At 33.7% G+C, this 13668-nt stretch overlaps 3 protein-coding genes and 1 non-coding gene across 4 annotated transcripts; 1 reads left to right on the top strand and 3 right to left on the bottom strand.

Annotated features, from left to right (window-relative positions):
- Window positions 1–197: 197 nt before the first annotated feature.
- LOC108475471 (chromatin remodeling protein SHL) lies at window positions 198–3073 on the top strand. Its single transcript, XM_017777439.2, has 5 exons — window positions 198–378; window positions 470–815; window positions 1202–1270; window positions 1828–1963; window positions 2671–3073. The coding sequence occupies exons 1-5, from the start codon at window positions 306–308 to the stop codon at window positions 2695–2697; spliced, it is 651 nt and encodes a 216-aa protein (XP_017632928.1). The 5' UTR covers window positions 198–305; the 3' UTR covers window positions 2698–3073.
- Window positions 3074–5007: 1934 nt separating this feature from the next.
- On the bottom strand, window positions 5008–5080 carry TRNAE-CUC (transfer RNA glutamic acid (anticodon CUC)). Its single transcript has one exon. It is a non-coding gene; the product is annotated as a tRNA-Glu (tRNA).
- Window positions 5081–6493: 1413 nt separating this feature from the next.
- On the bottom strand, window positions 6494–9685 carry LOC108474939 (purple acid phosphatase-like). The gene is made up of 7 exons (XM_017776967.2): window positions 9427–9685; window positions 8439–8639; window positions 8050–8161; window positions 7734–7963; window positions 7292–7651; window positions 7040–7161; window positions 6494–6958 (listed from the first exon to the last, which is right to left on the bottom strand). Exons 1-7 carry the CDS (start codon window positions 9640–9642, stop codon window positions 6763–6765), a joined length of 1437 nt encoding a protein of 478 aa, XP_017632456.1. The 5' UTR covers window positions 9643–9685; the 3' UTR covers window positions 6494–6762.
- Window positions 9686–10657: 972 nt separating this feature from the next.
- Window positions 10658–13649, bottom strand: LOC108474469 (purple acid phosphatase 2-like). The gene is made up of 7 exons (XM_017776398.2): window positions 13175–13649; window positions 12896–13096; window positions 12704–12815; window positions 11921–12150; window positions 11326–11685; window positions 11111–11232; window positions 10658–11024 (listed from the first exon to the last, which is right to left on the bottom strand). The coding sequence occupies exons 1-7, from the start codon at window positions 13358–13360 to the stop codon at window positions 10838–10840; spliced, it is 1398 nt and encodes a 465-aa protein (XP_017631887.1). The 5' UTR covers window positions 13361–13649; the 3' UTR covers window positions 10658–10837.
- Window positions 13650–13668: the final 19 nt, after the last annotated feature.

The following is a 13668-nucleotide window of genomic DNA, read 5'->3' as shown; positions in this document are numbered from 1 at the left end:
AGACAATATTTCTTGCTAAAGATCCGAGACCCAACTTCCCCTTAACAATAACTAAAGAGACTTCCAAAGAATGCCGCCAACTAAAGTATATCAAGTTAGACTATCGATTAATTTTTCAAGGGTACTAAATCCACAAACAAATTATAGTACGAGGACTTGTTATAAATTTAACCAAAACATAATTAATGAGTTTTATATATATTTTAAATTAATTTATTTATGTCAGTCCACAATCTCTCTGTTGTCCTTGTGCATGCCTTTGTATTGCATTTCTCTGAAAAAAGTAGCCTTTTTTTTGTTCTTCCATGGTGAAAGCCAAAGCTCCAAGGAGAACTCTAGACTCTTATGCAGTCAAACACATCAACAAAATCATTAAAGGTAAAGCTTAAAGAACCAAAATTATGGTGCTTGTTTTTTCTTTTTTTTCTTTCTTTTTTTCTTCTTTAAGAGTTGTGTTGGTGATTGGCAGCGGGGGATTGCGTGTTGATGCGACCGGCGGATCAATCAAAACCGCAGTACGTGTCGAGAATCGAGCGGATCGAGGCGGACGCACGTGGTGGAAACGTGAAGGTGCACGTGAGGTGGTATTACCGGCCGGAGGAGTCGATCGGAGGGAGAAGACAGTTCCATGGATCTAAGGAGCTTTTTTTATCCGATCATTACGATGTGCAAAGCGCCGATACCATCGAAGGGAAGTGTACGGTACACAGTTTCAAGAGCTATACCAAGCTTGACGCCGTCGGAAACGACGACTTCTTCTGTCGTTTTGAATATAATTCTTCCACCGGTGCTTTCAATCCCGATCGCGTTGCCGTGTATGTTAATTTTTTGCTAATTTCTTGAATAATTTTGACTAGTTAGGTCACATGGGCGTTTGTTTTTGGTTAATTTTGAGTATTTAGGTTGAATTTTTGGTTGACTTTTTCAGTTGATACTTTGAATAATTTATGTTTAGGGGCGAAATCGTTAAAGTTGATTTTGCTCATAGCTGGGCGTTGCATATATAGAATCAATTAATTTCAATTTTTTATAGGATTTCTTTGCTTAATACACTACTTTTTCAGTGTAAATGCATGTAGGTTCCTTAAATTGTTGAAACATTATTGATCAAAATGACAAATTTCTTGAAAAAAGAACTGGAAATTTTTGTTTATCAATGAAGCTAAAGTGTTCTGCAACTTTTGTTGTTGTACTGTTTCAGTTACTGCAAATGCGAGATGCCATATAATCCCGACGACCTAATGGTTCAATGCGAAGGTTGCAGTGACTGGTAAGTTGGGATACTCGGGGAGGTAGCTATTGCGGTCAGGCCTTAGTTTATATTGTTTTATAAGTCGGCTATTATGGATGATTATATTGTATGAAGCCGTTTCGGAATATGCCGAAACTTTTCTCCGCTTAATGCTTTTTCTAGTTGTTTTTCAACTTTATCAGTTCTGGTAAAAGCGATTAATTAGTTTGTTGGATAAGAATGGTATCAACTTGGCTGTTACTTGAAATAGGAGCAGGAATCAGTTTCCACAATGCTAGTAGTATTATGGCTATGGTTTAATTATCAATTAAAAAAAGTAGCTCTTAAAGACCTCTTTTTAGGCCTATGAAGAAGCTCCTGTACAGGTGTGATAAACGTTAAATTTGCGACACCTAATTTTCTTCGAGACGCCTATGATTGATTTTATTTAATTTTCGAGAGTTATAGCAGCTGTGTCTAATCTTGAAGGTCCTTTATATATATTTAGTGTATGAATTCTGTAGATAAAAAGTATTCAATTTATCTGGTATGCTGTAAAAGCAGTTGCCATATTCAGCACGCTACTTTTGATTCAGGTTTCATCCTGCTTGTATAGAAATGACGGCAGAGGAGGCTAAAAGGCTCGATCACTTCTTTTGCGAAAGTTGTTCGTCTGAAGGTCAGAAGAAGTTGCAGAATTCTCATGCCGCTTCCAGACACTCGGATACAAAGGTATTTATGCTTCATTGTTGTCCTTCATCCTTTTTTCGGTAGTCACTTTACTAGTTATTATTCAGACATGCATCTGTTATTGGAGATCGAGGTGGTATCGAAACGCATCTGTCATACCCTTATGAGAAAAAAATTTAGGTTCATTCGAAATATATACATCTTGGTTGATCAATGCACAATCATTTGGCCTTTGGGAAGAATGTGGTTCAAGCGGTATATTATTCTTGATAAATCGTCAGTTTATGCATTGATGAATTACAAACAAGGTTTTTAAAACCAGATCAATAGTTGAACCAATCAAGCTACTAGTTCATTGGTCCAACCAGTTCAACTGGTCCATACTGGTTCCTAGGGTCAACCGGTCCAATGTCCTTTTCCAGATCAGTATTCCGGACGGTCTGGTTCGATTCAAACAACCCTGATTACAAGATTACTCGCATTAAAAATCCAGCTTCTTGCAGAAAGTAGGCAAACCTTCCGATTTCAAACTTGCTCCAAATTCACAGGCTACAGACTCGCCTCACTTCACTTCACTTCTCTTGCCTTATTTCCTATAATCACCAACCCGGTCATTCATTTGCAGCGTTTTATCTGTTATATTTATGCCCGTTTTCATGGTTTAGGTTTTTGAGTTGAGAAGATTTCAGTGCCCTATCTATTATATATATGCCAGGTTGTGTCACATAACATGGAATACTGTGTTTCAGGTGGATACAAAACGGCGTCGTAGGTGACGAGAAAATGGTACATAAGCCTAGTGTTTTTAGTCGAAGACTGAAGCCGGTTATCGCTGTTAACCATGCCTTGTGAGTTGATAATGGTTGAGTTGACAGTAACTGGGTTTGAAAAACCTTTTTATCTCAATGTTTATATGTGTTTGGTTGTAAGTAATTATCAGGATGTAGGTTCCCCCTTCTCTCTCTGTATCTGGTTTATAAATTAGGGTTTGTGTATAATTAAAAACTGCTTTTTAGCTTATAAAATAGCCATAAAAATTAGGGTTAATTTCACCTAATGTCTTTAAATTATGATCCAAATTCTAATTTGGTTTCTGAATTTCAAGATATTATAATTTAGACACTTTGAATTCAACGTGTTAAAAGAAAGAAATGATCCTTGTAATTATTGTTGATGTGGTAGGTGTACACATGTTTAGTGTTTGATTTACGTGCTTTAAATAGGTTTAAATTGTTGAATGATTGATGGAAAGGCTTGATTGATATGAACCTAAAATAATTCAATTAAAACATTTTGAAGTTTAAATATTAAATCGAAATATAAACAATGGTTTATGAACTATTAGTGAAATTAATCCTAAAAATTACTTTTTTTATAGAATAATAGATAATATTGATAATCATGTAGTAATTTTAAAAATTCAATAACCAACTCATGATTTTAAGTAAACATAAATGACTAAATCTAAAGTGTACAAAAATAAAATTAAGGACGTCCAAAATTTAAAGGTTAAAATATGTCTTAAGTACATATACTTTTTACAAATTTAGAATTTAATACTTACACTTTTGTTAAATTCATGTTCATTACATGTCATTTTTAAATTATATTGTTACTAAATGAATTCTTTTTTTTTTATTTCAAAATGTAAATTACAAAATTATTGAAAATAAAGGTACAAAATTAAATTTTATATTTGTGAAGGGTATAGGGACTAATAGTATAATTTTAACCAAATTTAAACGCTCTTCTTGCTTTATTGGTTGTCTTTGTCTTCCCTCGGTTTCCTCGTTGTCTTGTTTTTCATGACTTTGACTTTAGCTCTTTTTTTTTTTTTTTTTTTGAATGAGTGGTAGTGGGAAGAAAGCAAGCGCTCTTCCATGCATACTGGGATTATTATTATTTTTTTCTTTTTGGTTTTTTCCATTGGGTTGATGATGATTGATGCAGCCAGACAAAGACATCCAATTATTTGATTTGAGATTCTGAAAAAGCTTTGTTAATGGAGTTATAAGCTCTTGAAAAACAACCCAAACAAAACCACGAATAACAAATGAAAGGTAAAAAGACATCACTAGTCCCTCTCAGTTTCGAATTTGGACAAATTGGTCCACTAAAAAATTCAGAGCAATTTAATCCTTTCGATTTCGAAAGTTTAATCACAGCGTTAATGTTTTCTATCATTTTGCTCAAATTTGATCGGTATAATAATAAATTTAGACCTCAAAGTTTACATATTTCATCAATTTTCTCCTAATTTAACAAATTTAGTCTGCAACATTTGTGTAAATGTTGAGGATAAATTCATTAATTTTTTTAGAAACAAGGTTAAAATGATAAAATATGTAAAGATCTAAGACTAAATTTTTTATTATACCAATCAAAATTATGTACAATTGAAGGAATATATTAAATCACAATTAATTTTCCTTAGCTGCTCACTTAATTGACAGAGATTAAATTGCTACGATTTTTTAAAGAATGATCAATTTACTCAATTTCAAAAATTAAGAGGGACTATAGAGGTGTTTTTACCAAAAAGGAAACTTATTTGCCTGGTTTTGACATTTAACGATTCCATTAAATCACAAGTGCCATAAGTGTTAAACAGCAAACATGGGCAAATTAATCTTGTACATTAGATAAAAAAATAAACTGGTTTCATCCATTTTCATGATTAACAAATTAACTAAACAGTTACAAGTAGCATACCATTTATACTTCATGCTGATATATAAAGATTAGTTTTTAACAGTAAAAATGAATGGAATTTTTAACAAAATTCATGACCAATTTACTTTTTGATCTAACATACAGAGATTAGTTTACTCGTATTTTGAGTAGAGGGGGCAAAATATAATCTGACTCTTAGTACAAAAGCCTCCATGATACTTTTACCACAATTGAAATTTTAAATTTGATAAATTTAAAAACTAAAATTTCAAAATCCAAAGAGTAGAAGGCACTTTAAATTAGACAAATAGAGGGATTAAATTTCTCAAATTAAAAGTGTGGGGACTAAACTTTCAAAATCCAAAGGGTATAGGGACTGGGAAATAATGCAGAGTGCTAAAAAAAAATATGTCTTCCGTTGCCGGGACTTGAACCCGGGTCTCTCGGGTGAGAGCCGAGTATCCTAACCACCTAGACTACAACGGAAAGCTGACATATTTTTAATAGTTTAAATATAAGTTCAAAACAAAAAAAAAAGAATCCGGCCACGTTGAGTGATGGTGACAGCAGCAAATAAAGACGAGAGGGAATCGTTTTCATTATTTTTGTTTCAAATTTTATGAAAGTAAAGTAAATGGTTACCAATGTGCTTTCAATGGAATCCAATCCAATTCCATAGGTATAACAATGTGAATCACGTCAACAAAAGAATACTGATCATACCAAAGAAAGTCACGTGAAGGTTGAAGTCGATTCATTCTATATGAGCGGACAACCATGTAGTTCGAGTGGTGGAGGTTCATATATGTAATGTGACTAAATTATTAGTAAGTTTATGTTTTGGTCATTGAATCATTCGAAAATTTTCATTTAAGTCACTGAACTATTAAAATAGTTATTGTATGGCCTTCTTTATTGGCACTATCTGCACCAATCTAAAACTCTTATTCCCTTTCTTTTCTATAATTTGTTTTTATGAAATTGCTTTGAATGTTAAGAACTTGCGTACCAAAGTCCAAACACCTTTCTTCTTTGATCTTCGATACTGACCGCCAAATCGACTTGGATCTAAGGTATGTTCTTAGACTCGTTGATGGGTACTGATCTACTATACGTATATTTTAATTGTCGCTTAGAGCTTGCTAGCCAAACTTTTAAAAAAAGTTAAGGACTCAATAGCTTGAATAATAAACTTTCAAATAGTTCAGTGATTGAAATGAGAACTTTTGAATCAGTAACTATTTTGTAACTTTTTGAAGTTAAATGACCAAAATGTAAACTTATTTATGGTTAATAACCTTGGGTGTAGTTTACCTGAATAAATATGAGTTTGATCTACCTTACCACGTGCTATCTCCTAATAGGTCGGTTGTTCTTTTTCTTCATTCTTTGTTAGGTTGACAACATGACATGAGGGGATCAAATAACAGGGTATATAAGTGACAAGTGATAGATATCTTATCAGAGCGGCCTAGATGTTCATGTTTCTTACAACTTGGTAGGACGATTCTTATGGTGAAGTAGACTTGTCCATGAATCGGGTGGCTCTCTCAACTTAATCAGCCCGGCTTGACTTATTTAAAATTATTAACTAAAATAATATTTTATTTATCTAATTATTTCGTAAATAGTAATATGAATTTTTGGGGTGAATTGGGCTGAGATTAGGCCCATGCTTGGAATTTTTTTTTTAAAATCAAGCCTTAGCCTAACTTGGTCTAAGACACCTCTACGGTGAAAAAGACGTACTTGATGGAGCCAGACAAAGTTTTTAGAGCAGGACCAATAGTTGAATCGATAAAATCATTAGTTCTTACTTCAATCAGTTCAACTACTAATTCAACTAGTCCGACCACCCAATTCAATCTGTCTTTATTTCCACCCGGTACCCCCAACCAATTATAAGTTCTCAAATTTTATTAAAAAAACATTGAAAAGCTTTAACACATTTCTATTTTTCTACCATTAACAACCATATCAACTTTCTTCATAGCTATACAGTCGGTCATGGAAGAATATCTACACAGCTACTCAATCCTGTATACACCAACAAGAATACACATAAACTAAACTGAAATGGAAATTACGAAAACAGGCCCAGAAAAGCCGAATAGAAAGAGCGAAAATTTCGGGTTTTTTTATAAAAAATGGAAAACATTATATTATGCTTATTGAGAAACAGAAGATTCATCAACTCGATGCCAGATTCTGTTGAAAAACCACATCGAATCTGCTTCGACGGGGTTTCCATCATTGTTACGGTGCCAACTATAATGAGCGTGAGTTCGGTTTTTGATATCGAAAATGGCATGACCGTAACTGGATTCTCGATACGCCGAGTACGTTGGCTGCGGCTCGCTCATGCTACAAATATGCAAGAACAATATATATGTAATGCAAGAAACTGAAAAACCAATCTATATGTAATGCAAGAAAAATGGTTACTTGGATACTAAGCCATCCATGTTGCCTCCATCGCCGATAGTTATGTACACAGGCGCGGATTGATCCTTCACGGGAGTGCAAATACCGTTTACAACGTTATACGCAACGTTCGATACACGTTCCTGTAACATAAATTATATCAGCAATCGAGTAACCAAGCATGATTACAACATGGTAAATTGGTTGTCAAGCTACTACTTGTACTCGAAGTTTCGTATATACTAGCGGAGATAACATAGTCAAAGAGCTTACAGATCGTTCGTAGGCATGGACGTGACCGGAATATACGACATCAACTTTGTACTTCACAAACCATGGTTCGTATATTACTCTCATGGTTTCGCCTTCCATGAAAGGATAGTTGAAGCTATTATACCATGGAGCATGCATAAGAACGATTAACCATGGCGTTTCGGTCCGGTTAACTTTCGGAAATTCCTGTTGAAGCCATTGGTACTGAGGAGTGAATTTACCGTAGGCCGAATACGAAGACAACACTATGATGTATGCCGAAGCTCTCTTGATCGAGTACCAAAAAGGAGAAGTACTTTTCGATTCTACGTATGGAACCGGATAACGATTACTATATGGCTTAAAAGGCGTCGTTTCACCCTGCGCAGAACCGTTATAACACAATGGACAATTCCGTGTTTACAAGCTAATTATCGCGATAAGAAAGGAAACGAATACTTACGATTTCGGGGGCAAAGTCGAGTTCGTGATTTCCAACAGTCCATATCCACGGTTGATACGCAACACTTCTCTCGATAAACCTTCCCCATGTATCCCATCTTACATTATCATGATTCGGATAGTTATCTGCATACGAAAGATCGCCCACGTACAATACGGTTTGGCCTTTCTTCGGGTTTTGTTCGTAATGAGCTACCGTGCTATTCGAATCAAAAGTCTGCCCGAGATCCCCTACAATGCCAACACAAACAAGAAAAACCCTAAGAACAGAATGTGTACCAGGCATAAAATCAAACAGTGAGCAAACATTCACTTACCGATGATACCGAATGTGTATGGGGCATCAGGACCGGCTCGAGGAGGCGTCGTAAACCAGAATTTCCGAATCGAATCACCGTCGCCGACCATATAGTAATACTTGGTATTGTACTACAAACAAACAGATACAAAGACTCAATATCGACATTAACGAGACCAATCAATATGGTACAAAGGCAAATCACTATGTCAAGTTACTTGGAGAATAAAAAAATAAATAAAACGGCCGCCTTGGACCGCAAGGGATCATCTTCTTCCTCTAAAACCTTATTTCATTTTAGTTACTTTTCTCCACTACGAGCTCCGATGCTCTCCGAGCTTGAGTTCGTTTTGCAGGAACCCGAGGCCATCAGAGCTCGAATTTAAATGCAAATGGAAAAAAAATTACCTCCAAATTTCTAATGATGCAGTGATGAATATAACCAGAGGTGTAATTATGAAATTTATAAGTTTTGACTTTCCCTTCGGCTTTTCTCTTTTCATTGCTGTTCTCACTCCAATAAACCACTGTATTTGAACCGGGTTCATCTTGGGTCACCCATGAAACTATCACTGCTTTTCCCACATGGTCACCTTGTGTTATATGTACCTTAAAATTTCAAAACAGGCCAGAAAATTTTTTTAAGCGGTTCAAAATTAATTTGTATATTTTATGATAATAAAATTATAATTTATCATTTTAATAGTCTATATATTTATAATTTTTTTAAAAAAATTAGAGAATTAAAGTATAAATTTACTATTATTAATTTAAAATTTTGAAAATTTTAAGTGTCATGTGAGCACACACAAAATTGTAGATGGAGTTCTTTGCACTGCGTCAACATTTTTTGCTTATTCTTTAAAGGATTATATGAAACATAGGTACCCAAATTATGTAACTTTTTCATTTAGGTACCTAAAGTGTTTTTTTTTGTTAAAGTAGGTATTAAAGTTTTATTTCATTACCATTTTAGGTATCAAACATTCAAATTATTGCACGTGGCATTTTTAATTAAATAAAAAAATTAGAATGTTAACTCCAATTTAAAAAAATCTTTGAACCAATTAAATTATGACATATGACATTTTTAATTAAATAAAATATTTCCTTAAATTAATGATTGATACCTAAAGTGGTAACAGAATAAAACTTTAGTACCTAAATGAGAAAATTTGCATAGTTTGAGTATCTATTTTTCATATAAGCCTTCGTTAAATTAGCTGCGTGAGTGAATTTTCTTTTAAATGTCACTAAATTCTTGATACCAAAAATAAAGACTAAATTTCAAATATGCAAAAAGTAGAGGGACCGAAAAAATAAAACCATAAATATATCAACACTCCAAAAAGAGAGAGTAAATAACACGAACATCCATAATTCCAAATAAACTGACCTGTTGGGGCGCATTGTAACCGGAAGGAGCACGAAAGACATCACTGTGAAGGGGCATGTCACCGGTTTTCTCCGGTTTCCGAGCATAGACGCCGGTTTTTCCTCCATCACATAAAACTGCCGAGCTTAAAACAAAAGCTATAACAACGAAAAATACAACACACGGTGACGCCGAAGAAAACAAAGAGTTCGTCGATGTTACCTTCACCGCCACCATTTTTAAAATATTTTACATAATTTATGAGTTTTTCCTTGTTTTTGATTCTTTGTATTTATATGAATCTTAATTATTATTCTGTTATTTTTTCAACAAATTACGGGAGAATTTAAGTTAATATACTAAATAAAGATTTTTTAGCGAAAATTTGATATTAATCGTTTCAAACCATTAACAAAATAGATAAAATAAATAAATAAAGGGTAATTTTATTTCTCTCAAATTACATTTTAGTCACTTTCGTATTGTAATATTTTAGTCGCGGAGTCTTAATTGTTATTAATGGTGTAACGATAAACTGACGTCACATATTAAATTATCATTTCAAATGAAACTTTCAGGTTAAATTATACAATTAGTCTCTGTATTTTTTATTTTTTTTGAACAATTTAATTTTTTTCTTTTATGTTGAAAGAGATGGAGAAAAGAGGAAATAGAGGGCGAAGCAGAAGAGAATGAAAAAAAAAAAAGAAAGTTAAAAGAGCATAAAAGAAAAAAATTGTTCAAAACGAAAAAAATATGGAGACCAATTGTATAATTTAACCTAATTTTTTATTGAAATTTTGATTTAGCATACTATGTTAGCTTACGGTTACACTGTTAACGAAAATTAACAGTTCAATGATTAAAATGTTACAATATGTTAACGTAATATTTCAAAATATAAGTGACTAAAATGTAATCCGAGAGAAACAAAATGACTATTTTGATAATTTACCCTTTATTTATTTATTTAAAATAAATTTTGGCATTTTAGGATGGAATGTTTTTGATAGTATGCTATGTTATTTTAGATTTCTTTTTCAATAGTTTTTGGGTTAATTTTACTAAAAGTCCTTAATCTGTAATTTAGATTTTAAATTAGTTCACAAACTTTAAAAATTTTATTTAAGTTCTAAATATCCAAATTGGTGTTTTAAATACGCTTCATGTGATATTAGAACACAAAATGGCATAATTGTTACAATACAAATACTAAGGACTTAATTAAAATATTTTGAAATTTAGGGATCAATTTGTTCAAATTCGATTCATTGATTTAATAAATAAAACTCAAAATCTTCTTCATAGCACTAAACCAACATAAATCCAACACTAAGGAAAAAATAAAAAAAGGAAAATTTTTATTAATTTATATTTTCTGCATTTTTTAATCTAAAAATAAAGAGTTCAAAAGGGGAACTACATGTTGTTCTCATTGAGACTCGTCAACTGGATGCCAGAATCGGTTGAAAACCCACGTCGAATCGCCTTGAACGGCGTACCCATCATGGTTGCGGTGCCAACTATAATAAGCATGAGTCCGGTTCTTTATATCGAAAATGGCATGACCGAAACTAGCTTCTCGATAAGCTGAATACTCCGGCTGAGGGACGGTCATGCTACAAGGAAAAAGAAACACATTGGCATCAATGACATCAACAATGATGCATGTATTATATGATGATAAAAGAACAAAAATCTTTACTTGTTTGCTATGCCTTCAATGTTTCCTCCATCGCCGATGGTTATGTAAATAGGAGCGGATAGATCCTTTACAGGACTGCATTTACCGTTTACGAGATTATATGCGATGTTCGATATACGCTCCTGTAATCAAGCAATTTTGGAACAAACCCCTTTTTTTTAAACAATCAGTTTAAAAGACTTGAATGTAAGTAATTGGTTGGAAAGAGAACTTACGGATCGTTCATAGGCGTGGACATGACCGGAAAATACAACATCGACTTTGTACTGAACTAATAATGGCTCATACATTACTCTCATGGTTTCAGCTTCCATATAATGGTAGTTATAGCTATGATACCATGGGGAATGCATTAGAACAATTAACCATGGTGTTTCAGTTCGGTTAACTTTCGGTAGCTCTTGTTCGATCCATTGGTTCTGAGGAGTGTATTTACCATATGCCGAATATGAAGACAACACTATGATGTATGCTGAAGCTCTCTTGATTGAGTACCAAAAGGGAGCAGTACTTTGTGATGCTCTATAAGGAACATGATATCGATGAGTGTAAGGCTTAAACGGCTTTGTTTCACCCTGCAGGAAAACCGTAATCATGTTATCACCAATTCACCGTCATATCGGGAGTTCAATGACAAAGCAGTAGAAAATGAAGATGACATGACTCGGACAAAACCGCAATTAAAAACCGAAACAAAGAAAAGCATCAGCGCTGCTGTTTGTGCAGGTGAGCTTCTATGGCTAATACCATAGGAGGAAAAGTTGATGGTGTTTACGAGCTAATCATGATAAGAAAGAACAAAAAGCTTACGATTTCAGGTGCAAAGTCGATTTCGTGGTTTCCAGCAGTCCATATCCATGGTTGGTATGCAGCACTTCTCTCAACAAACCTTCCCCACGTATCCCACCTAACATTATCATGATTTGGATGGTTATCTGCATACGAAAGATCCCCAACAAACAACATGGTGTGACCGTTCATTGGGTTCTTTTCGTAATGAGTGAGTGTTACATTCGAATCAAAAGTCTGCCCGAGATCCCCTGCATAACCATTTCCAATTCCAAATTCAACCACATAAACAGTACCAAAAGCCAGCAACACATACGAGGATACGACCTTCAAGGATTCTTTAAATATACAGAAAAATGTAGATAAATCTAACCATACTCATGTCGGATACATACCATATCTAAGACCCAGATCCAAGTTCGAGTAACATAGCCTTAAACCAAATCTAACCCACAAAAAATTGCATTATCATTGAAAGATCAAATAATAAACTACTAAGACATAAAATCAAACATGTAAGCAACAATACTTCAAAACTCTAATCAGTTACCTCTCAAAGTACCTATTTCTGACCATACTCGTTTTGGATACATGCCATATCTAAAACCCACATCCAAGTTCGAGTAACATAGCCTTAAACCATATCTAACCCACAAAAGTTGTATTGAAAAGATCAAATAAACTACTTAGACATAAAATCAAACATATAACCAACTACATGATATTCCATATCTAACACTCGCATCCAAATTCGAGTAACATATCCTTAACCAAATCAAAAACAGCAAGCAACCATTCACTTACCAATGAGACCAAACGTGTAAGGAACATCAGGTCCAACTTCAGGAGGTGTTGTAAACCAGAATTTTCTCATTGAAGTACCCTCACCAACCACATAGTAATACTTGGTGTTGTACTATAAAACAATAATGAAACCCCAATAAGCAAATTTATGAATTGAACTTTAAAAAAATTGCTATGAATTCAAAATTTTACCTCCAAGTTCTTGACAGTACAGTGATGAATGAAACCAGAGGTATAATTATAGTACTTATAAGTACTAATTTTCCCCACTGCCTTCATCTTCTCTTTGCTACCTTCACTCCAATAAACCACTGTATTTGAACCGGGTTCATCTTGGGTCACCCATGAAACAATCACAGCTTTCCCCACATGGTCGCCTTGTGTTATATGAACCTTTCAAATTTTCAAAAAAACACCCACATCAACAAAAAAAAATTCCAAATAAACCCAAAATTTTGCATTAAAATATACCTGTTGAGGTGCATTGTAACCAAGAGGAGCTTGGAAAACGTCACTGTGAAGGGGCATATCCACAGTTTTCTCCTCTTTCCTAACGTAGATACTAGTCTTTCCACCATTACATAACAACAATGAATTGAAAAATAAAGCTAAAATAATAACAAAAGAACATATCACTGAAGAAGAAGAAGAGCTCATCTTTGCGGTTATCTTCAACACTGCGAGTGCTACTCCTACTACTACCTGGCCGTATTTATATGACTTTTTGAGTCAAAAAAAAATTCAAAAAACCATTATCTTGATTTTTGGTTAATAGAAAACCGGATTCTGGTATTCGTGAGTAAAAATACAAGGGAATATTCCCGTATATATATACGAAAATACAGATTATCTCGTATTAAACATCGTATCAACGTTTTGAAAATTGAAAACCTGTTAATTAAAATTAAGCAAAAAAAACGAATTTTTAAAATAAAGAATTTAAGATTGATTGAAGTCTTGGAAAA

This window comes from Gossypium arboreum, chromosome 3 (genome assembly GCF_025698485.1).
Source record: "Gossypium arboreum isolate Shixiya-1 chromosome 3, ASM2569848v2, whole genome shotgun sequence".
In the NCBI taxonomy this organism is placed as follows: Eukaryota; Viridiplantae; Streptophyta; class Magnoliopsida; order Malvales; family Malvaceae; genus Gossypium; species Gossypium arboreum.
The sequence above is the reverse complement of the archived record's forward strand: the minus strand, read 5'-3'. Positions and strand labels throughout refer to the sequence as shown.